A 24,609-nucleotide genomic window follows, 5' to 3' on the forward strand; every position below is an offset into this window, starting at 1 on the left:
CACAAATACGGGAACCACCTGCTATGCTGGAGAAGCGGGGGAGAGGGCAAACGTCTACACTCCTACATCATGTGTGCTGCTAGATTTGCACCAAAGTGTCAAAATATGTCAAGGGCTTTCCTGCTGAGATCATGGCTGCCTTGAGGTTTAGCTCTTCTCTCTTCTAACAGACCTAGGGCCTCATCATCTTCTCTTCAAGAGTCATGAATGCAGGATACTGCTGGCTGAAATTCAGGGTGTTCACCCCCTCCTATTTTTCCAGTTAGCTACTCTCCTGCAGAAAAATTATCAGCCCATGCGCGGCCTCCCACCCCCACCCCCGCTTCTGTTTTCTTTATTTCTTTGTGTTTGACTGCTAACCCTGAAAGACATGAAAACAACTTCTCAAGCTTGGAAAGGAATCAGACTCGTAGGGAGATTGGCTATCCACCCTGAGGTAAGAACTAATGCAAGCTCTAACAACAGGAGACAAAGTGGGTGGATTCTTGCTTGGGGCTCAGGGAGTTTAGCTTGAGTCTGGAATCAGGGATGGATTGTCCAGCCGGGATCAAACACAGGGCTCAAGTCAGGGAACCTGTTAAGCCAGACTGAAATACAGCCGGTGAGACAGAGCATGTGATTGTAGCCAATCAGACTTGAGGTTTGCTTCTGAAGTAGCACTTACTAGCTGGGAACCCCTCAGCCTGTTCTACAAAATCTTTCCGAGCTATTGAGAGCAAATGCTAGAGACTTAAAAATGTGAATTGATTTATGAATGTAAAATTCCCACCAGCACCTGGAAGACAGCGATTTTTCCATAATGAAAACCATCTATCACTATCACTCATGTGCCTCTACCTGTGATTTTGCTTTTAAGCATTCTAGCTCCTGTGGGCCCAAGAGTCTGTGGCCTCTGAGCTCTTCAGGTAGTACCAGATCTGGCCAGCAGAGGGTGCCAGGTTCTTCCTCCCCCTTACGACCCTCTTCCAAGCTTCAGAATTACATTACTTTGAAAAACTAGGGGAAATACCCAGGAAGAAATGAAATTTGAGGGGCAAGGATAATATTGGAGGGAACTGTGGTCCTGAATAATCAGTGGATGCACTTGTTAAGACTTTTTAAAAAATTTTAGATTTATTATTTTGTTTTATGTGTATGTACATGTATGTATGTATGTATGTGCCTGGTACCCTTAGAGGTAAGAAGAGGACTTCAGATGCCCTGGAAATGGAGTTACAGGAGGTTATGAGGCACCATGTGAGAGCTGGGAACTGAGCCCAGATTCTCTACAAGATTAACAAATTAACAAGTACCCTCCTAATCTCAGTCTGTTGCTCTCAGCCTTCTCCCTTCACCAGCAGGTTCCACAGGAGCACCAGAAGCTAATAATTTGGGGACATTCTTGGAAGCTCTCTCTGAGTGGCTTTCCTTTGGCTCTACTAGCTCTCAAGTGAGGCCTTGACCTGGTAGATCTCTGGCCTCCATTGACCAGTTTTGAGGGTCCAGTCTGACACCAAGTGTGATCAGTCAGCCAAAGATACCTTGGCACGTGGCTCTGCTCTCCCCCAGGATGAGTTCGGGGACCTGGAAGGCCAGTACTGCCCCTGATTTCTTCCCTCTGCCCAACATTACTGCCTGCTCTGACTCCAGCTGGCTGCCTTCCCAGCCATTTTCCTCTTTGTTTAATTATGCCAAGAGAAGAGCCTCCTGTGTGGGCAGGGATTGCGTAGGCAGGAGCTCAACACGGAAGCATATCCACGTATCATAGAAATGCAGAGAAAGCCTTGAAAGGTGCAGACTAGAGAGAAGGCAACCTAATCATACCCAGAGAAAAGGACTTAGGAGTTGGGGAAAGGGGTAAGCTAGAAAGTCCCGGGACTAAGATGCAATTTATCTCCTGTGTGGACCTAAACTCCGTGTGTGTGTGTGTGTGTGTGTGTGTGTGTGTGTGTGTGTGTGTGTGTGTGTGTGTGTCTTAGAGCTTATTACATGACCCTGACTCGACTCTGTGTGTGAATGGTAGGCTTCTCAAATAAACCACTAGTATTTTGAGGACCTGTCAGCTGCTTAGAACTGTAAGTATCTTGTCCCACAGGTTGTCTGCCTGGGTATTAGGTATTATTCTCTCTTTGGCTGCTTTTTCTGAGCATTTACTAAAGTTCACCTACCTCAGTTGTGATGTTGAATATTGAAAGAAGGATCATACCTGTGTTACTGGGTCAGAGCATGCCTGGGAAATATAAATTGTTCTAACCACGAGAGTCAAGTTTAGTGGCCCAGAAGCCCCAAGGCCCAAAATAAAAGCCAAATACAACCTTGGCAGGTCAAGACTTGAGTTACAACAGCTTCTCTCAGCTGGAACCTGGCTCTGCTCAGGACATCATGTGGTTTGACATGCTTCTTGAGCACATGGGTTTCTGACCAATTCTAGCATGAGGATCCAAGTCTTGCCTCTGAATGTTCATACTGACTTTGCAGCTTCTTTCTTGCTCTTATCTAAACCCTCCCTGTTTCCTGGCCCTGTACAACCTTCTCTCCAAACCCTGGAAGGCCCTTGGCCTGGATAGAATTTCCTCATTTGGAGTAATGAACATCTATCCCTTTAATACATTTTCACCCCCTTCCTATCTCACCCAGGGAAATCCCTCTTCTCCACAGTAGCTATTAGTTTTATTTTTCTATTTATAAAGCACTTCATTGGCTGAGAATGTAGCTCAGTGGTAGAGTGTTTGTCCAGCCATGAGCAAGGCCCTAAGTTTAATCTTTAACACTGCTGAACTAATTAACTGAACAACTTTTACTAGATCAGAGTTTTCACAGGATTTCCTGACCATCACCTCTGTTACCCAGCAGTAGTCAGATAGAGGAGAGGAGATTAGCATGGTGCAGAGATGAGACCAACATGCTATGCAAAAGAAATTATCGACTATGACGAGCTACACTTCAGCATCTTGATCACCATTCTTAAGGACTGTCTTCAATGGCTTCCTGTCTGGACTGTTTCTTTGGTGAGGGGGTGTCACAGAGTTTGACCATGCTCCAGTGAGTATATGGTTAACCCCAAATAGACTTGGTGTATTTTTTTTCTTTTGGTGGGGGGAGAGTGAGCCTGGGAGGAATGGGCTTCAAGTGTCATCAGGGCGTGTTGTATGAAATGCCCAAATAATCAATAAAAATATTATGTTTGAAAAGAAAGTTACCATCAAAGAAGAGGAAGTGAAAAGATTATAAGAGCCAGAGGTGGTAGGTAGGCAAAAGGAAATGGCCTCTTTCAGACACAACAAGGCTGGTGCACTAATGAACCACAGGCCATGTTTTTTGTGTGCTTTTGGTTGGTTGGTTGGTTGGTTGGTTGGTTTTGGTTTGTTTTGGCATTTTTGTCTTTGTTTTGATTTGGATTTTGAGAGAGAGAGAGAGAGAGAGAGAGAGAGAGAGAGAGAGAGAGAGAGAACATGAAGTTGGGTGGAAACGGGATGTGTAGGTTCTGAGAGGAGTTGGGGGAGGGAAAGAATATGAACAAAATATAAAAATGGAAATAATTTAAACCTCTATTAAAAAGAAAAAAGAAAAATGTTCAGCAATTCAAGGTTCCTGAAGCTAAGTATGACCCTTCATTTACAGCCAAGCTCTGAGTATAAGAATGAGGAAAGATATTTAAAAAAGTAAAGAGGCCTTTGATCCCAGCACTCAGGGGGCAGAGGCAGTTGGATCTCTGTGAGTTCGAGGCCAGCCTGGGCTACAGGGTGAGTTCCAGGACAGGCTCCAAAGCTACACAGAGAAACCTTGTCTCAAAAATCAAAAACAAAAACAAACAAACAAACAAAAACAGGGAAAAAAGTAATGAAAGGAGTATGGAGGGCTGAAGAGATGGCTCAGCGGGAAGAGGGCTTGTCACTCAAGCATGGGGGCCTGGCTTGGGATCCCCGGACACAGCAGTGTGTGTCTGTAGTCACAGCCCACCCACAGTGAGATTCCACTCAGAGACACGTGACTCCCAGAAATGTGTGGACCAGCTAGCCTATGCAGTGACAAACAAGAAGAAACCCAGTCTCCAACAAAATGAAAGGTGAGGACTATCACCCAAGGTGACTTCTGGCCTCCACACCCATGCCAAGGCACATGAGTGCCAGAACCCACAGGAATGCATTTGCTCACACATATACACAAATATCTTTCTCTTGCTCACACATATACACAAATCTCTCTCTCTCTCTCTCTCTCTCTCTCTCTCTCTCTCTCTCTCTCTCTCTCTCTCTCTGTCTGTCTGTCTCTCTCTCTCTCATACACACGCACACATACTCACAAAGATTTCTAAAAAAGATGTATGGGAAAAGGTATGAGAAACCATTAGAGAATGGGCATGCCCTAACAAAATATCACAGACTGGGTAGCTTAAATAATAGGAATAAATTTGTTTACAGTTCTTAAGCTACACGTCTTAGGTCTAGGTACCAGCAGATTCCACTTTTTTTGATGGTTATTTCTAGTCTGAAAACACTTGCCTTCTCATTGTGCCCCATGTGACTGGTCATACCTGTGTGTGCAGAGGGAGGGGAGAAGGAAAGGGAGACAGATATCTGGATATCTGATCTCCTTCTCTTAGGAAGAGCTCTCCGGATCCTTTAGGACCATATTTAAATCTTCCTTACCCCCCTCAAAGCTTCTCTCCCTCTTACAGGCCGTGTTTTGCAGGTTGGGGCCCACAGTCACCAATGCTGTTTCCTCTCTCTCGATCGACTCTCCACTCCCTGAAGTTACAAATTTCACTGTGCTCTCCACTTCCCTTCACCGCTGAGGATAGCCAAGGTGTCTGCAGCCCCTCTGCTCTCTTTAGGTTTGTCACACCCCTCACAGTTCCTTCCCTGTACCAGCTTAGAGTCTGTGTCCCAGGATTTTGCTCTTGTCCCTGTGTTTTTCTGTCCTACCCATCTAAGTAGATTCTTACCTCTGATGAACTGAGCCATCAACATCCCCAGCTAAATTGCAGGAGAAAATTAAACTCTACTGCTGAAAAAAAAAAAATTCTACTCTCCAGGGGGCCCTCCCTACTGTCCTACAGACTTACTGCATCCCTCTGCTCTCCACTTCCCACCCCCTATTACATTTAGGTTTTGTGTTTTCTTCCTTTCCTTTTTAACTCTTTTGGGTAGGGTGATAGCTGTGTAGGTATGAGGACCTGAGTTCAAATCCTAAGACCGCACACGAAGCCAAGTTCAGCAGCACACGTCTGCAATTCCAGTGTTCCTACTCCAGATGGAAGACAGGGAAAATCCTCAAAAACTTGGGGGCCAGCTGCCCTGATATACACACTGGAGAACAAGAAGAGACCTTGTCTCCAATGAGGTGGAAGACAAGGACAGACATCTGAAATTGTTCTCTGACCTCCACACAGGAGCTGTGGCATGTGTGCACACATCCTCAATACACACACACACACACACACACACACACACACACAGAGAGAGAGAGAGAGAGAGAGAGAGAGAGAGAGAGAGAGAGAGAGAGAGAGAGAGAGAGAGAGAGAGAACAGTCCATATTTCTGGAGTACACCAAAGCCACAAATCTACTCTATTAGTTAAGATTCCAATTACGTCGCTATGGCAATAATGAAAAAATTAAAGAGACTTGAGAGTGTGGAGGGTTGTTTTTATGCAGAAGAACTGAAGATGGCAAAAATCATTTCAGAGTAGAGAACATCCAGGCTTCTTTCTCTCTGTCACCCTCACACCTCTCCCACATTCCTTCCACGAATCATCAGAGGTGGCTTGCCCTCCCAGCTACAGTCAGCCTGCAAGAAGGGAGGGGTCTGCTTCTCCCCATCAACACCTACATCTAAAAGCCTTGCATTGTCTTTCAGGCATAGACACTATCATAGCCATAAAGCCACATTTTACTGCAGAAAAACAAAGAAAATATAGTTGTTAGCTAGCTGCTCACAACTTTGTTACAACCTTCCACTTCTGGTCTCCTTTTACACTTGACATTGAGATTGAGTCTCTACTCCTATCACAAGCTAAGGACTTCTACTCTTCTCTAGCATCCGTTCTCCTTGTCTTCTTAGAAATCTGACATCGTGGACTAACCCTCTACATCCTTTCAGCCACATCTTAGGTCTTCTCTGTACTGAAATTATTCCATCTGAAAACAAAGTTTGAAAGTTCAGACTAAAACTAAACTCCTTCTTTCCACATTCTTCACTAATTCTTTCCATTCCTTGATGAACACATTTCTAATACAACTTCTGAAATCAGTCACTCCACTTCCTCCAGGCAATTCAGGTTTAGTATACCTACCTATTTTCTGCCTCAAAGACCAACAAAATGGCTCTTCCTGAGGTTGCCAAGGGTCTGCAGGTCACTAAGTTCTGAACAATTTTTCAGCCACTCAGTTTCTTAGCCAGGAACAGCATTTGAATGATTCAGTACACTCTCCTTTGATAGGATGTGGGAAGAACAACCCTTATCCACTGCTGGTAGGAATGTAAACTAGTACAGTCATTATGGAAATCGGTATGGAGGCATCTCAAATAAAAAAATTACTGGGGCTGGGGAGATGGTTAACGTGATTGCTGGCAATCAAGAGGACCAAAGTTCAGATCCCTAGAGCCACATGAATGCCAGGTACCAGGTGTGGCAGCTGGCTGCAATTCCAGCCTATGAAGGGAGTTCCACAGAAACCTAGCCAGTGAAACTAGACGTATCTGCGAGTTTGGGGTTTGACTGGGAGACCCTGCCTCAAAGAACAAGGTTGAAGAGCAACCAAAAATAATTTCCAACATCAGCTTGCTCCCCCCGCCCCACACACACACACAAGCCTGACAATCTAGCATTCCATCACTGGAACCCACAAAAAAGTGGAAAGGAGAAAGCCTAATCTACAAAATTGTCCTCTGATCTCTTCATTTGTGCCATGCCATAAGCACACCCCAGACACACACCACAAACACATAGGCACACACAATAATAATGATTAATAAAATATGGTTTAAAAGAAAAACAATAGAACTGCCATATGATCCAGCTGTACTTGTCCAGGGCATGTACCAAAGTGACTCCCTGTCTGACCCCAGAGATTCTTGCACATTCATGTCTACTCTGCTGTATTAGTCACAACTGCACAAAAAAAAATGGATTCTTAAGCCGGGCGGTGGTGGCGCACGCCTTTAATCCCAGCACTCGGGAGGCAGAGGCAGGCGGATCTCTATGAGTTCGAGGCCAGCCTGGACTACCAAGTAAGTCCCAGGAAAGGCGCAAAGCTACACAGAGAAACCCTGTCTCGAAAAACCAAAAAAAAAAAAAAAAAAAAAAAAAAAAAAAAAAAAAAGGATTCTTTCTATATGTCCATCACAGATGAATGGGTAATGAAATTGTAGTGCCGATACACAATGGAATGCTAGAGGTAAACACAAATGAAATTTTCGGGAAAGCAAATGATGTTGGAAAATACTACATTAAGCCAGGTAACTCAGAAAGGCAAAAAAGGATATTCTCTCATATGCAGATCCTAGCATACAATGTTTATATGTATGCATCTTAGTGGATACGTGTGTACAGGAGCCCATGAGAGGAGAAGAAGAGTTGAGGAAGTGGGGAAGGGCAATAGGGCACTGTGACATGAGATTGGAAAAGAGGCGAAGAAAGGGTTGGAAAGGGAGGATCGGGTCAGGGGATATAGGAGAAGCGACTGGTAGGGGAATTAACAAAGATATTTTTTAAATGCCAAAATGAAACCTGATACTATGTATGTTCATTTAAAATTTCTAAAGCAAAATAATTATCAACTTAAAAATAATATGAGGTCTAAATTTATAATTCTCTTTGAGAGGAAAAGAATTCAAAGGTAACGTGCCTGGAACACAGTTTCTGTTATCAGTTTTTATGCAGTGACTAGACATCTTGGGGACTTTTCTCTCATTCCCTTCTCTCGCCCTCTACCTGCTAACACTCTAAATTCTGCCTCCCTACTTTATGGGCAGTTTTTAGATCCATCTTTACACTATCTCTATGACTTTAATTTAAGTCATTATTATGTCCCATGTGAATTGGTCTCACCCCCTAAGTTGCTTTGACACGAGTCATCACGGCAATCTTTCTAAAGCCCCCGTATCTTCCTGGTATGGCTTACAAGGGTCTCCGCTTACCACCTCCTTCACTGGGAGGTGTATCGTTTTCTACAGCAGCTGCAAGAGATTATAATGAATTCAGTGGCTTAAAGCCATTCATTTATTAGCTCACAGAGCTATTGGCCAGACGTCTGCCCATTGTGGCTGAATTCTCTACTCAGGGTGTCACAAGCTGTCATCTACACTGAATTCTCTTCCAGAGATTCCAGGAAGGACTAAAGGTCCCTGGTGTTTCCCTGGCTGCCATAGGGTAACTTCTCTCAGCTAGAAGTAACTTTCGGGTCCTCACTGTGTGTCCTCCTCCACTCTCCAGCTTGTAACAGTGGTTGTCATTTCTTCACAGGGTTCCCTTTCTTGATGCCATCAATAGTATGTTGAGGGGTTGGAGAGATGGCTCAGCAGTTAAGAGTGCTTATTGTTCTTCTAGAGGACCAGAGTTCGGTTCTTGGCAGCTACACTCACAACTGCCGTAACTCCAGCTCAGGAGTTACACCTTCTTCTAGCCTCCATAGGCATCCACATACATGTGACATATGCACATAAAAACACTCAATGCACATAAGTAAAAATTTAAAAAATCAGTCTTTAAAATCATTAGTGTACTGAGTTGGATATGGTAACTGTCTTAGTTAGGTTTCTATTGCTGTACTAAAACACCATGGCCAAAAGCAACTTGGGGAGGAAAGACTTGGCTTACACTTCCACATCAAAGTCCATCATCCAAGGAAGCGAGGGCAGGAACTCAAGGCAGGAACCTGGAGACAGAACTGAAGAGGAGGCCATGGAAGAATGCTTCTTACTGGCTTGCTCTACCATGGTTTGCTTAACCTACATTCTTATACATGCCAGGACCACCTTCCCAGGGGTGGTAACACTCACAGTAGGCTGAGCCCTCCCATGTTAATCATGAAGCAAGAAAATACCTGATAGACTTGCCTACAGGCAATCTGATGGGAGCACTTTCTCACTGGAGTTCCTCTTTCCAGATAACTCTAGCTTATGGTAAAGTTAACAAAACAAAACACACACACACAAAAAAAAAATAGTATAGGCCTGTAATTCCAGCACTGGGGAAGTGAAGGCAGGAAGGTCAGGATTTCAAAGTCATCCTCATCTACTAGTGAGTTCCAGAAAAGCCAGGGCTACATGAGACCCTATTTCAACATGCACTTCCTTCTTCAAGTATCTGATTTCTGTTGTTCTCTGTCCAACCACGGAAAACCCTTGGCTGTTAAAGAACATATATGATTTGACTAGGACTACATGGATAATTTCTATATTTTTGAGAGCAACTGATTAGCGACATTGATTCCACCTGCAAAATCTCTGTTCTCATGTAGTCATGTAGTCATGTAGCTAATACCTCATTGTACTCATTGGTCTATCTAGACTCTGGAGGTGATACACAAGGATGAACATGATTAAAGATCACCCTCCAAGAGAGTCAGGAAAACATGAGATCAGATAGATAGGTGTTGAAGGAAAAGAGAACCTTCCAGAAAATATATGTAAAATCCATATGACTAGGAAATGTATAGCAAAAGGTGGGAGGGGGCACTTAAGGAAGGTCATTGTGTGTTCAGCAGAGGGAACAAAAACTACTGAGCCACAGCAGAAACCAGGCCATGTGGGCTTCATAGATCTGATTCCCTCTCTCCTAAAAGCAGATTGGAAGGCTGGCATAATGTAAATGGTATTCTGAACATTGAACTCTGGCCATAAGGTAGAGGATTGGTTGGAAAGAGGCACCAGCAAAGTGTGATAGCCATTCTAGGAGCCTAGAATTGTAGTGCGAGAGACTGTTTAATACAAGCAGAGTTGTTCGGTAGCTAAAATCAACAGGACTTTATGATTGATTGAATGTGGGAGCAATGTAGCTCTATTCCCCAGGAAGCAGACTCTAAAACAGAGATTACTGTGAAGGATGTTTACTAAGGAGTACTCTCGAAGTCAACACCTGTGCAAGAGGGGATGGAAATAGGATTGGGCAAAGGGAGGGGCTGAGCAGTAATCTAGACCCGACAGAATCCTCAGCCAGCCTCAAAGGAGGAGCTCGGGTGTTATGAACAGTTTGTCCTTTAGTGGGATGAGGAAACTGGGGCTATTTCCTCTGTGCTGATCAGTCATTGGATGCATGATACCCCAGGAAGGGTCTGTGATTTTGAAGGAGTTGGTACTCTGCTCTGACAACTTCTGGAGGGGACTGAATCTTGAGCACTGCCTTTTAGGCAATGAATCCTTTATTTTTGCGGAGTCGGGACTTTGTGTCACAATGTCCATTACAGGGGTGGAGGAGCACAGAGGAGTAAGGATGATTCTTAGGCTTCCTTTTTATTTTTTTTTATGTGTATGAGTGTTTTGTCTACACATATTTATGTATAACACATAAGTGCCTGGTGCCCACAAAGTCCCGAAGATAGCAATGGATCTGTTGGAACTGGAGTTGAGGTCCAGGTCCAGTAGCAAGTGCTCTTAATAGCTGAACCATCTCTCCAGCCCTAATTCCTAAATTTTCAATTTGTGCGTCTTAATGTTTGTATGTAGGACTGTGAATTGCAATCTTTGGCTTATTTGGTAAAATCCCCGCTGTAGTGAGAGCTCTTCAGGGACAGATTGGCTGCACGGGAAAATGGTGCACAATCCCATAACTGATACCTAGATACCTAGTTTGCTGGATAAGTGAATGCAATCTACATTTATTTCCATCTTTCTCTCCCCCTGCATTTCCCCTGTCCCCTTGTTTCTCAATGCTACCGTCATCCAATGTGGGAAAAGTTCATCTGATTATCAGAGATACCACCTGTGCTGGAGCTGAACAAACAGACATCAAGTTCCTCTGATCCAGGGCTCTCGGAAGAGCAAGGGAGACAGTGGAGCAGGAGGGAGAGGGTGATCCCAGGTTTAACCCTTCCTCCAGTGCTTTAGCCCTTGTGAACTCAGTGCTGCCTGGTCAGGTCCTTTCCAAAACCTACCCAGACTCCTCCCAACTCTAATCCTCTCTCCCACAGATGCCCTACGCCCCCCAATACTTCAGACAGCCACTTTGGGAGCCTAAACAGTGATATTTCATCTCATACTGGAATGTCTTTGGAATGGAAGTGAATGAAAGAAACAAGGATGAAAAAAATAGAGGAGGCCGGTCCTCGGGAAGCTGAGTCCGCTTCAGTCTCGCACTTCACATGCACCTTCTGCTTTGTTCCCTCCCGCTGCACCCCAGTGACCCAGTCCTTTTCCGGCCCCCTCTCGTGGGAACCCAGCACCCTACACCGGTGCTGCACCTGGGCTGAGGGTAAACAGCATTTTGAGTGGGGGTGGACGCTACCTAGAGACGAGGGAGATGAGCAAGCTGCCTGCTCCCCATCTTTCGCCTGGGTCAGGACCAGGACTAGAACCCTACTACATCTCAACCCAGTTCATTTAGCGCAGTTCTCACATCCATTCCCAGCTGCCACTAATGCCCTAGTCCACTCTAACTCGCGGCAGTTTTTTTTCCGTGTACAGTCTCGTGTACAGTCTCGGTTGTGAGCAACTGCGGCCCTCCGGACCCTCCTGGAGACCCTGGAGCAGAAGCCCAGGTTTTGGGTTCCAGATAAGAGATGGGGTGGACTGAGGCAGAAGCTAGGGCTACCTCAGCCCTCACAAAAGAGCTGCAGAGAGCTAGGGTAGTGAGGCGATACTGTGATGGTTACTGCGGCCACTGCGGCAGGGCATGGTAACTGCGGCTCCAGGCGGTCTAAGGCACCTGCTCTGTAGTGGGGGATCCTGGGACAGAAACCATATCACCACCGCCACGTCCGCATCTTCTAAACCACTAAAGAAAGATACTGGACCCCCACAGCAGCAGCAACTCACTTCTCCCATCATGTGGTCCCCTTCGCCTCGCCGGCGTACGCGCAGGCGTCTACACACACACACACACACACACACACACACACACACACACACACACACACACACACGAATTTCCAGAACTAAGGGCAGTGGTATGAGGGGTGACCAGGAAAGACATCTCTAAGAGAAGGCGGGAGAATCTAGCACGGGGGCGAGCCTGGAGAGCAGTCACCCAGGAGCGCGCGCGCGCGCGGAACTCTGGAGCGGGGGAGGCGCGCCAAGTGTCACCTGGTGGGACAAAAGCCGTCCAGAGCCTGGGACCGGCTGGAACCGAGGCGAGGCTGGTGGAGGAGTGGAAGGGTAGGAGACAGGGCAGGGGGCGGGAACCAAGAGAGGCGGGCGATGTGGTGGGCGGGAGCCTGAGCCATCCGCGCTTCGGGAGCAGGTGGAACCGGGGCTGTAGCCCAGTCGGCGGATCTGAGTGGGACTTCACAGGGACCATGGAGCTGCTCAAGCTGAACCGCAGTATGCAGGGACCCGGACCCGGGCCGGGGTCCTCCTCATTATGCCGCCCGGGTGTCCCCCTCCTCAACAGCAGCAACTCTGGCAACCTCAGCTGCGAGCCCCCTCGCCTCCGCGGAACCGGGACCAGAGGTGGGTGCCTCCCTAAGCCCCTCTCACTGCACCCCATACCACTAATGAATAACCCTCACGACCTCTACACCGTCGTAGGACTTTCCCTTGCAGTACTTCCTCGGCTTCCACACAGATCCCTCCCCTACACACACTGTGCCCCCAAGCTCTAATAAATCCATCACACCTTCACACCACCTGGTTTAGAGCCCCTGGCCTCACATTCCTTGTGCTATACCTACGACTTTTGATCATTCCCAAGCTCAGCACCACACAGCTGGGAAGCAAGAACCTCTTCTTGCCAGCAGGTCCAGCTCTTTCCTTTTAACATCCAGTTCAGAGAGCCAGCACTGGAGAGAGAGACAGGAGCCAGGTAAAAGAAAGGCAAAAAGAAGGGGGCTGAGCCGGGTGAGGACCAGAGCTCTCTGGACTGCCTGATGGGAGACTGGAGTTGCAATCTCCACCCCTCCCCACCCCAGCCTTCCCAAGAAAAGATTCTCAAATCTGAATTTAGCCGGCACTAGGGGATGCTGCCTTTCTTGTTTTATTTGTCCCCAAATTCCTGTTCCCAGAGTCAAGTCCTTCGCCGATCTCTATGCTTCTTCTGTTTTTCTGAAGGTTTTGGAGTCCCTTCCAAAGCCCCCAAGTATCTCTTTTCTTATGGCTCACTTTCCTAGAGCCAACCTCCCCTTACATCCGTCATCCCATCCCTGTGTCACCGCCACCTTCCCGTCCCACTGCCTTCACTCATGCCGTCTTCAAAGTGACTCTCCCTCCTCCCATCAGCTAACATCTTCATTGCTTCATTGAACATTTTAAAATGCATTTCCCCTTTCCCATACCCATGTTTACTTGCAATGTTTAATGAGCACTTGCTAGGCTAGCGGCTGGGAACACTGGAATGAACTAGACATGGTCTGCAGTCTCATCCGTCTGCAGTCAAGTGCACAGGGACAGAGACCACTGGGAAAGTCACAGCCTGGGAGTCCCACAAAAGGGTCTGATTGGAATATGGACACCCAAAGGAGATGGGGGTCTGACAACCTCACTAAGGGTGCAACCTGGGAGCTTGGGTTCTATAAACAGAAAAGGAAAGAGATGGATTCTGTGTTCAAGAAGTAAACATTGGAATAAATTATAATCTACATATTTACTTACCCCGTAAAACAGTCCATGCTTTCCCAGTTTGGCTGTTACCCACTGTCACTTAGATTCTTTCATTCAGGAAATATTTATTGAACCAGAAACTGTGCTAGGCAACAAGGATATGAGTTTAACAAAACTGACACAATCCTGCTTCATGGAGCTCTGAGTTTATAGGGGAGACAGACAAGTAAGCAAGGAACGGCAGCACAAAGAGGAGAAAGATCATGGATATACAAGAGGAACACCCCAGCCTGCCCTACCCTTGGAATTAAGACTGCTTTCCTGAGGTGGTGGGATATACGTTGAAGCAGAAAAATATAACAGACAACTAAATAAAGGAGCAGAAGAGGCGTAAAGTGTCTTAGGCAAGATAGGCTGTCCAAAAACTCAAAGTTTAAGCCCATGGCACATTTGTTCAGCACTACACAGTTTTTGAATGGCTGGAACATGTGCCATTAAAGGTACATAATCAACACTCAGGCTAGACCAGCCTGGAGTGTTTATGGCAGGCTTTATAGCCCTAGCAAAGGAGTGTAGATTTTATCCTAAGCACTGGGATCCACTGAAGGATTCAGTAGTGCTGCCAGGGTTAGTGGTGCTGTGTTGAGAATGGTTGGGCAGATGAGATGGAATGCAGAAGGATACTTTAGAAAGCTATTACATTACACAGATCTAGCTGAAAGATGATGCTAGCATAGACAGAGGTACTGGCAGAGGGGATGAAGAGAAGTGGATGGATTTGAGAGCCACTTCTGGAAATGGAATCAACAGAGTCTGATGATTGATTAGAAGTAGGGAGGGTGGATGAGGTCAAGGGATGAAATCCAGTTTCTGGTTTGGGAAATTGAAAGGACGTAGATGGCATATCATGAGAAAGATAATCAAGGAGGGGCTACATCTGCCTTCATATTAGAGCACTTGACTAGCAACTGCAAGGCCCTAGATTCAGTTCCCAGCAACAAGGGAGCAGAAGCAGTTTTGGAAGAGGGGATTACTATCAGCTCAGTTTGGAATCCATTGAGTTCAAATGCTGATGGCTGACTCCCCAAAGCTGTTGCATCCTGAGATCTAGAACTTACCTAGAGGGCTGAGGTGGAAATAAAGACTTGAAAAGTCTTCACCTGGAGGGAGTATGGGAAACCATAGGAACAAGGAAAATCTTTTTAAAAAAACATTGTACAAAATGAGAACAGGGGAGCTGAGACAGGCTCCTACAGGAGGCTGGTACTTAAAAGCAAAGCAGAGGGGGGAAATTCCATGAAGAGACTGAAATGAAACAGAAACAGTAGCTGTGTCTTTGAGGAAAAGAGAGGAGAGTCTTGGCTAAGGTGGAGTAAGGGATGCCAAATATTGCCATGACGAGTCAGAGATGAACAAAACAGCTACACTGGTGTTGTTTAGACGCAGTAACTAGTTCTTAGGAGGGTATGTAGATACCAAGACCTCACTCAGAAGATGGAAGATTGGCCCCCAGGGAAGAGGTTGCAAGAAGTGAACAAGAGTAGTTAGGCAAAATGTCCAAGAAGTAGGGGTGTTGGGAGAAAGAGAAATAGGACCATGGTAGAAATTTATGGGGTTGAGGAAGGGTAGAGCTGCAGCAGAGCATTACTCTCCTCCTTTGGAAACAGGGTCTTACTTGTTGCCCAGGCTGATCTCAAAATGGTGGTTTCAAACACTTTTTATGCATTAGCCTCTAGAGTAGCACACCCTGGGTATTTAAAGGTAGGGAAGTATCAAGAGAGAGATATTTAAAGGTTCTGATGAAAAGGAGGGCAGCCAGTAGAGGAGGGCTCCCTGAAGAAGCAAGATGTTCAGTGATTCAGAGCCCACATGCAAGGGCAGGCCTCATTTATCTGAATGCCTTTGCTTGCACACATCAGGTTGTTATCCAGGTGCCCAGACACCATGTGCAAAGAGTGTTGGGCACCTGGCCAGTCTCACTGGAATAGTACCCCAGAAAAGTGTGTGCCTATGGGCTCATAGTACCCCACAGGTGCATAGGTCACCTGGGCCCATAGTACCCCACAGGTGCATATGTCACCTGGGCCCATAGTACCCCACAGGAGCATATGTCACCTGGGCCCATAGTACCCCACAGATGCATATGTCACCTGGGCCCATAGTACCCCACAGGTGCATATGTCACCTGGGCCCATAGTACCCCACAGGTGCATGTCACCTGGGCTCATAGTACCCCACAGATGCATATGTCACCTGGGCTCATAGTACCCCACAGATGCATATGTCACCTGGGCTCACTACAATGTTACCAAGAGAAATTTGGATGTTGTGCCCTTTATTTCTAGACAAACCTGTGACTTTACCATTAGCTCAGATGATGTCCACAGTAAAAATGGGCAACACCCGCACTCACATTAGTATTGTCCACAGTCATTTAGAGGTTATTTGTCTGTCACATACTACTCTTATTTTATAATTACCTACAAAATATCACATCTTCCCCATGACTGTTTAAGTAAACCTTCTCCAGATATTACCCAGAAAATCACGCAGTATCATTCTTAAGCCCTCAGATAATTTCAGCAAAGACTCGGATAGTCTCTACATTCACTCATGTTCCCAGCTATTTCACACAATCCAGGTTAACATCTTAACCAAGCTAAAAGTGTTAACATCTGACATTTATACTCAATTAAATAGTGTCCACACATCTTGGATGTTACTACCACCCCCTCAGTTAGAACCACCATCACTTGATTATTCCCTGGTTCACATACAGAGCTCTGCATATAACCCATGCTTCCTGAAGATGTCACCTACAAACCCTAAATGTTATCTAGTCTGGATTATTGTCATTGTTTACTCTGATGTCATCAGAGTTACTCAGGTGTTCTTTAAACTTAAACACAGCCCATACTCAATCTGATATTACCTTTAGACATGTAGATGTTACCTTGTTCCAGCTATCTCCCAAAGAAATAAAGGCTACCTTCATCTACCTCTATATCACTCTCAAACTCTTAAGCATTACTGTGTTCTGCTCTTACCAACTCACCATTGCATATCACCTCTGCTTCCTTACTTAGTGCCACTGACACTCAGATGTCTCCCATGTACCATCTATTTCCCTCAGTTGAACACTACCCACGCTCACCACAGAGAGATATACATGAGTATTACACTGATGTCTCTGTTCATGAGTAACCAGACATAGAACACCAGGTGAAGACATTGGCTACTTCAGTTCCTGTGAAATTTTTCTTAGAAAACCGTGTTTATTTTTGTTTTCTTTTGTTTGTTAATATGCTATCATGTACCTTAGGCTGGTCTTGAACTTGTGATCCCCTGCCTCCAATCCTTGGAATTACAAGCATGTGCCATCACATCTGGTTAGAGGGTATCAGGGACCAAACCCTGGGCTCTGGGCATACCAGGTAAACACTCTACCAACCGAGCCACATCCTCAGCTCAAGTCTATCATTTGTTTCAGATGTTGACTGGATCCTTGATCTCATGCTTCTCTGCCATCATCTGAATGATCACACACACACACACACACACACACACACACACACCTATATGCTTACACACTAACATACTCACATGCTCACACACTAATAAACACACATATTTACAGTCTCACATACTCTTTCACAATACTCACACACTCTACATGTTCATACACATTTGGTATACAATAGTTTGTCATACTGTGACTTTATCCTCTTATTTCCAGAAAACTCCAAGTATATTAAAAATTTTGTAAAGGGGAAGCCTAGTTTCATCTTCTTGGGCCACCAATAGCCAAGCTCAAGGGCACACATATGGTGTGTATCAATTGCATTAATGGGGAGACACAAAGTGCTATACCAGTCAGAAGTGTAGTAATTACACTAAGAATTAGTTAAAGAGAGATCCAGAGGATGATGTGAGAAAGATGGGGGAACAAAAGAGGTTAGGGTGGGTAGAGACAGAAGAAAGTGAACTTAGAGAAAACAAAGAGTACAAAAAGGGCCACCTGTTCCTTCCCCTACCAGGTCCAAGGGCCTCTCAGACGAAGATCTAGTGATTTTTTATTCTAGTGTTTTTTATTGTCCCTGTACACACACACACACACACACACACACACACACACACACACACACACACACACACACACCTCATGCACTTCAAATTTATCACACATAAGCCTTCCATAATCTGTCCCTGTGAAAGAAACATAATTTGAGCCAGGTATGGTGGCACACACCCATACTCCTAGCACTCAGGAGGTAGAGGCAATAGGATATTGTTAGTTCATAGCCAGCCTAGTCTACATAGAGAGCTCCTGGACATCCAAGACTATGTAAGGAGACCCTGTTAAAAAGAAGAGAAGGAAGAGGAAGAAGAGAAAGAGGAAGGGGAGAAGGAGGAAGGGGAGGGAGAGGAGAAGGAGGAGGAAGCTTGAAAAATAGACATAGAAAGGCAAGAGTACTGTATCAAAATCAGCCTGTCATCTGCTATTGGTCCACCAAGACCCTCCAACGTGTGTCTCCTAAGATACACAGGTAGAAAAGAGAGGCACAATAGAGTGAGGTGCCATGATGGAATATAGAGGCAGGGGCAAAGAGGTGTTTAGATTGAGATTTGATGGGAAGAAGAAAGAAATAGTATGGCCTAAGGCAGCTGTAAGAGGCAAAACATTTCAGGAATCCTGAGATCTAAGCAAGTAATATTACTGCTAAGTCGTGTTTGGAAAAAAAATCTTTTTTAAAGATTTATTTTATCATCATCATCATCATCATCATCATCATCATCATGATCATCAGTAGTAGTCGTTTTAGTAGTGGTAGTGGTAGTAGTAGTAATAGTGTGTGTGTGTGTGTGTGTGTGTGTGTGTAAGTGTGTGTACACTAGTGTATGCAAAATAGAGCATGGGGTTCCCAATATCCAAGATCTGGAATTACAGACAGCTGTGAGCCAACCAACATAGAAATGTTCTTTAGAGCTAAGCCTGCTCTCCAGGCCCCTGTTTGAGGGTTTCTAACAAATAGAACGTATTTATTGTCTAATAAATAGAACAACTTCTAAATAAGCTAGTTATTCATTATGAGGCAGCAATAGAGTTTGGAAACTAAGCCAAGAGTCAGATAAGAGAAGAAAGCTGGGCAGTTAAAGAAGAGAAGGCTGTACCTCTGGACCCCTCCTGCCCCCACAGTGTAGGAGGCTTTCTCTCTTCAAGCTCCCATCTCCCTGACACTGAGGCCATGGATATGGATGACTCAGTCCACTTCAGTTCAATCCAGTTTTGTTCAGGTTTGCATGTTTATGATATAAAAGTCCTAGGATGAGTCTATCTCCCAATAGACAATGACACAAATGAATTGGTCACCCTTCTAGCCCTTCTGACTCATCCAGAAACACTGGTCCCTCCTGGGGATCCCACAGCTTCTTGTACATCTCTCAACCACACTTCTTATCATACTGTGTGGCAATTATCTGTTTAAGCATCTCAGATTCCCTCTCTACTGTAAGCTCTCAAATGGCAGGGAATTTGTCAATCACCTCTTTGTCCCCAGTGCCTGACACAAAGGGAGTCCCCTGCAAATGTTTACTGAGTACGGATGAATCTTTGGAGAATATTAAAGCACAACTCAGAGAGGAAAAGGGGGGGATCTAATAAATGTGTAGGGAATATGGAACATGCATGGGTCAAAGGAGTGGGAGATTAGTTTCAAATGAGGTACTCAGGATAGCCTTTCCAAAGCAGTGGCAATCAGTCTGGTTCTCGGTAGATGAGGGATTTATAGGCATTTACCAGTTTAGGAAATGTTTGTGATTGGGGTGGAAGCAGGGGTTTATGACAGAATATTCATTCCAAGCCTGAGAAATCAGCTTGAGAAGGGAGTCAGGAGTGCTCATGATGCATTCAAGAAACTGAGTCATCGAGTGGCTTGAGTGGGTGCAGCACTGAGAGGAGGTGACAGTCCTGGAGGAGGGGGTGTAGATAGTACAGAGTAGTGAACGGCTTTTCTCTTTTTGTAGTTGGGGAGAGGCTGGCTTTGTTTTGTTTTCTGTTGTTTGTTTTTTAGAGAACACAGACATGATCCAACATTGTTCTAAGGGGAGTGGGTGGTCAAGGGTGCAAGGAAGTCCAATGGAATGGTCAGAGAAGGAACTTTCGATCTGGTGTCTACAGATTAGTGATCTTGAGAAGTATCCAACCAGTGATGGGAACAGGTCCCTAAAGTCTTTGCAAAGAAAACAAGCATGGAACCAACCATAATGAGAGAGGATTCTAAGGAATAGTAGAGTTGGGACAACTCAACTGAGCCTCAGCATTTATGATGGTAAAGCATTTCCTGCCATCAGGTACTACATAGTCCCTTAGGGTTAGAGAGAGTGTTCTCAGGGTGTCAGGATCTAACGGGATATTATGGTCTGGGGGTAAATGGGATTGGGGGTCTGAATGAATGGTGCTCAAATCCTCCTACAACCACCTCTCTTCTGCCTAGAATTGGAGCTGGCCATTAGAGTCACCCTTTATGCGGTGATCTTTCTGATGAGTGTTGGAGGAAATGTGCTCATCATCGTGGTCCTGGGACTGAGCCGGCGCCTGAGAACTGTCACCAATGCCTTCCTGCTCTCCCTGGCAGTCAGCGACCTCCTGCTGGCTGTGGCTTGCATGCCCTTCACACTCCTGCCCAACCTCATGGGCACATTCATCTTCGGCACAGTCATCTGCAAGGCTGTTTCCTACCTCATGGGTAGGTGAGACAAACACATCTCCCCCTTGGCCCTCTTCCTTCTTAAAGTACTTGACAAATATAAGGATTTTTCCTGATGGGAAATCAGGAAAATCATACTGGTGAGCATGCAGGGTGTGTGTTTCCCAGGTGACCGTTTCCTCTCACCTTGCTTAGGGGTGTCAGTGAGTGTGTCCACGCTAAATCTCGTGGCCATAGCCCTGGAGCGGTACAGCGCCATCTGCAGACCACTGCAAGCACGGGTGTGGCAGACACGCTCCCACGCAGCGCGGGTGATCTTAGCCACATGGCTACTGTCTGGACTACTTATGATACCTTATCCTGTGTACACCGCAGTGCAGCCAGTGGGGCCTCGAGTGCTGCAGTGCGTGCATCGCTGGCCCAGTGCTCGTGTCCGCCAGACCTGGTGAGGGCGCCCCCCACCCTATCTTAGAAAGTCCTTTTTCCATCTTCATCCGAAGCTTACACCCCTTCCCCAGAGCAGTCTTCCAGTTCCTCCAAGGTTTTTCCCGCCAAGCCCCATTCTGCACCCCCACATTTGGAATTCCAATTTGGGGCCCCTCGCCAGTCTCTTGCCTTTCCCAGTGGCATCCCCAAATCCTACCCCTGTCTCAGCCACATGGCCACAGTTGAGTTTTTGACTCTTCTTCTACCTGTAACTGGCCGCATGAGAGACGGTGATTGGTTTGTTTTATGTCTCCAGGTCAGTGCTACTGCTAATACTTTTGTTCTTCGTCCCGGGTGTGGTTATGGCGGTGGCCTACGGGCTCATCTCTCGCGAGCTCTACCTTGGGCTTCGCTTTGATGGTGACGACAGTGAGACCCAAAGCAGGGTCCGAAACCAAGGAGGCCTGCCGGGTGGGGCAGCACCAGGTAGGTGAAATGCACGAGGGGCGGGGCTTTGGTGATGGGCATGACCTCCTTAGTGGGTGGATCTGAAAGAAGCTTAGAAAGGAGGCGGGAGCCCATGGTGAAAGCTGTGGAGAAGGGGCTTCGAGTGAAAGTTGGGCTGCAATATGAGAGGAGTCTCTTCTGCTTCTATCGCACCTTCTGTGCTCTGTGCTCAGGGCCTGTCCACCAGAACGGGGCTTGCCGGCCTGAGACTAGCCTCCCTGGGGAAGACAGTGATGGCTGCTACGTGCAACTTCCGCGTTCCCGACTGGAGATGACAGCGCTGACCACGCCCACTCCTGGGCCAGGGCCAGGCCCTCGGCCCAACCAGGCCAAGCTGCTGGCTAAGAAACGTGTGGTGCGAATGCTGCTGGTGATTGTTGTGCTTTTCTTCCTGTGTTGGCTGCCAGTGTACAGCGCCAACACGTGGCGCGCCTTCGATGGTCCAGGGGCACACAGAGCACTCTCAGGGGCCCCCATCTCTTTCATCCACTTGCTGAGCTATGCCTCTGCCTGTGTCAACCCCCTGGTCTACTGTTTCATGCACCGCCGCTTTCGCCAGGCCTGCCTGGACACATGTGCCCGCTGTTGCCCACGGCCTCCACGAGCTCGCCCCCGGCCTCTTCCGGATGAGGATCCTCCTACCCCTTCCATTGCTTCACTGTCCCGGCTAAGCTATACCACCATCAGTACACTGGGGCCTGGCTGAGAGGTTGAGTGAGTGGAGAATGAGACAGGACACGTGATCCTATAAACCGACCCATCCAAACACAAAAGAAACACACCAGGACTAATCCAGGAGGACACCCAACAGCATGGATAGACCCCTCCCCACAGAAAATGTTATTTTTGCTGTTCCACCTGAAAGAGACAGGAGTCTCACACAGGAAAGGAGGCACACTTCTGATATGGGACTGAGTCCCACCCTGGCACTGACCCCACTGGATAGACAAACACAATGTCTGTAGCAGTGAATTTTCCCTACACAAGGAGAGCTCTGACTAGGGCTGACTGGCTCCTCACATCCATACATTAATGGCACTATTCTATAGTGCCCATAGCCTAGTGCAAGATTGACTTAAGACATTGCAGACTGTCCCCAGTTTGACCTCATCATTTCCTTCCTCACCCAGCATTGAAAATATTAGTAGGCCTAATCACACACACCTTCCCAACATACGGACCTTTCAGCAATGAAAAGTCCCGTCATCTCTTTCCATTAGGGACTGTAGCCCTGCCCCTCTTCCTTCACCAGACCACCTCATAAAACAATAAATGACTTAGTGCCCTCTTGGACTTTCTGAACTTTGGGAGGCAAGTGAGCAGGTGTGGATTATGTAAAGACTTCATCTATTTTCTTCCATGACTACTCAACTCTGTGTCCAGCCATATGCAAAAATGTTTTGGTATGAGGATAGACCGGGATGGGTATATCCTCACTCAATTCTCATCTTGGACCTATCCATACTCCAGTGATGTAGTAGCTGGGATTCAACATGGTAAATGGGATATCCATGACACCTCATGATTCCTGAGTACATTCTCCCACTTGATGCCATGGTTAAAGTACTATATTAATAGATGTTTGATAAATTTTTGATGAAAAGATGAAAGACTATATAAGACTTAGATTATTCAAGTGTGTCTGAAACACCAAGCATCAGACTGTGGCAGGTACATAGAAATTAACTGAAGAGTGGGGTCTTTCTATTACATACTTGATCTCCTTTTGTTTCAGAAACTGGCCAGGATACAGTTGAATAGAAGTGCCTTCATTAGATGTAGCAACAAAGAGACTTGGGGGTGATGGGATGGAGTGCAGGACTGGGGGTCAGTGTGAGTCTCAATTTCCCTTTTGACCATAAAACTCATCTAGCCCCAGAGAAAGGCAGAGAACAGCAATCTCATCACATCACATCACACACACACACACACACACACACACACACACACACACACACACACACAGAGAGAGAGAGAGAGAGAGAGAGAGAGAGAGAGAGAGAGAGAGAGAGAGAGAGTAACAAGCAGATGAGGACGAGGAGAGGATGGACAAGGATAATCAGAGGGAGAATATTGGAAGAAAAAAAAGATCTTTGAGGTTTTATCTAGCAACAGATAGGAGAAATAGGCTGTCTTAGAGTTACTGTTGCTGTGATGAAACACCATTACCAAAAGCAAGTTGGAGGGGAAGGGTATTTGGCTTACACTTCCACATCATAGTCTGCCCCGACCTGCGCAGCTGGAGCACGAAATCTGGCGAGCACTCTATACACCCAGTTTCAGTTCGTCAGGGAAGCAGCTCTCTTTATTCATACCAACACCGGCTTATATACCCCTCTAACAGCTATCCAGAGGCAAGCCGGACACTGTTTTCCAAACAGGAAAAACCACAGGGGAACTGATCCCCAGCACCCTCCGGAACCCAACTGCACATTTTTCACACAAACAACTTAACTGGGACAGGACAAAAAAGGGCATTTAAAATTAAGGCAGCAAACTTACTGCTGCCAACAATAGTCCATCATTGAAGGGAGTGAGGACAGGGACTCAAGCTGGAACCTGGAGGCAGCAGCTGATGCAGAGGCCATGGAGGGGTGCTGCTTACTGGCTTGCTCAACATTGCTTGCTCAGCTTGCTTTCTTATAGAACCCAGGACCACCAGCCCAGGGATGGTACCACCCACAATAGGCTGGGCCCACCCCCATCACTCACTAGTTAAGAAAATGCCCCATGGGCTTACCTATAGCCAGATCCTATGGAGGCATTTTCTTCTTTTTTTAAACTTTTTTTATTTATTCTTTGTGTCTTTCACATCATACATCTCAATTGTATTCATCTCCCCATCCCTTCATATCCACCTTCTGCCCTTGCAACCCCCCCCCCAGCAAATAAAATAAAATTTAAGAGAAAAAAAGAAAAAAATCTTGCATGGAAGCTGGAGTGTGACACAGTGAGTCACTCAGTAAACTCTTTTGCTCATATATCTTTACTTGCAAGTATTCATGCAAAGAGTCATTGGTCTGGTTTGAGGCTTCTGGTTTCTGCTACACTATCGATGCTAGACCCTGACTGGGACTCCTACTGGATATCCTGTTGTTGCTCTGTGTCCTGGAGATCCTTCAGCTTTGGGTCTGCAGGACCGACCCCTTCACATGCTCCAGCAGATCACAGATGGGGTGAATGTTGGGGTGGGCCAACTCATAAACCTGATTCTGCACCTGGGTAGTTGCAGGGTTGGTCAGCCTGCCAGCTCTCTCTTGTCTTCACCACCAATGCTGGAGAGAGGGTGAGCTCTCC

General features: G+C 46.3%; 1 protein-coding gene across 3 annotated transcripts; it reads left to right on the forward strand.

Moving 5' to 3' along the window:
• Positions 1-7: 7 nt before the first annotated feature.
• Cckbr (cholecystokinin B receptor) lies at positions 8-24,292 on the forward strand. Of its 3 annotated transcripts, XM_042281225.2 has the most exons (9): positions 29-436; positions 2,833-3,021; positions 4,672-4,813; positions 11,110-11,390; positions 12,378-12,586; positions 20,167-20,418; positions 20,575-20,824; positions 21,122-21,291; positions 21,486-24,292. In XM_042281225.2, exons 5-9 carry the CDS (start codon positions 12,433-12,435, stop codon positions 22,016-22,018), a joined length of 1,359 nt encoding a protein of 452 aa, XP_042137159.1. In that variant the 5' UTR covers positions 29-436; positions 2,833-3,021; positions 4,672-4,813; positions 11,110-11,390; positions 12,378-12,432; the 3' UTR covers positions 22,019-24,292. The 3 variants fall into 3 exon arrangements, with proteins under 3 accessions (XP_042137176.1, XP_042137159.1, XP_042137185.1); XM_042281242.2 differs by lacking the exon at positions 4,672-4,813 and having other exon boundaries at positions 8-436; XM_042281251.2 differs by lacking the exons at positions 2,833-3,021; positions 4,672-4,813 and having other exon boundaries at positions 32-436.
• The last annotated feature ends 317 nt before the right edge of the window (positions 24,293-24,609 follow it).

This window comes from Peromyscus maniculatus, chromosome 1 (genome assembly GCF_049852395.1).
Source record: "Peromyscus maniculatus bairdii isolate BWxNUB_F1_BW_parent chromosome 1, HU_Pman_BW_mat_3.1, whole genome shotgun sequence".
Lineage (NCBI taxonomy): Eukaryota > Metazoa > Chordata > Mammalia > Rodentia > Cricetidae > Peromyscus > Peromyscus maniculatus.

What these genes read in the sequence shown, in the direction of transcription:
- Cckbr (XM_042281242.2), top strand. Translation starts at nt 12,433, where the DNA reads ATGGAGCTGCTCAAGCTGAACCGCAGTATGCAGGGACCCGGACCCGGG. An exon ending in GGCTGTTTCCTACCTCATGG is followed by an intron (nt 20,419 to 20,574) that starts GTAGGTGAGACA and finishes CACCTTGCTTAG; the next exon opens with GGGTGTCAGTGAGTGTGTCC. An exon ending in GCTCGTGTCCGCCAGACCTG is followed by an intron (nt 20,825 to 21,121) that starts GTGAGGGCGCCC and finishes TTATGTCTCCAG; the next exon opens with GTCAGTGCTACTGCTAATAC.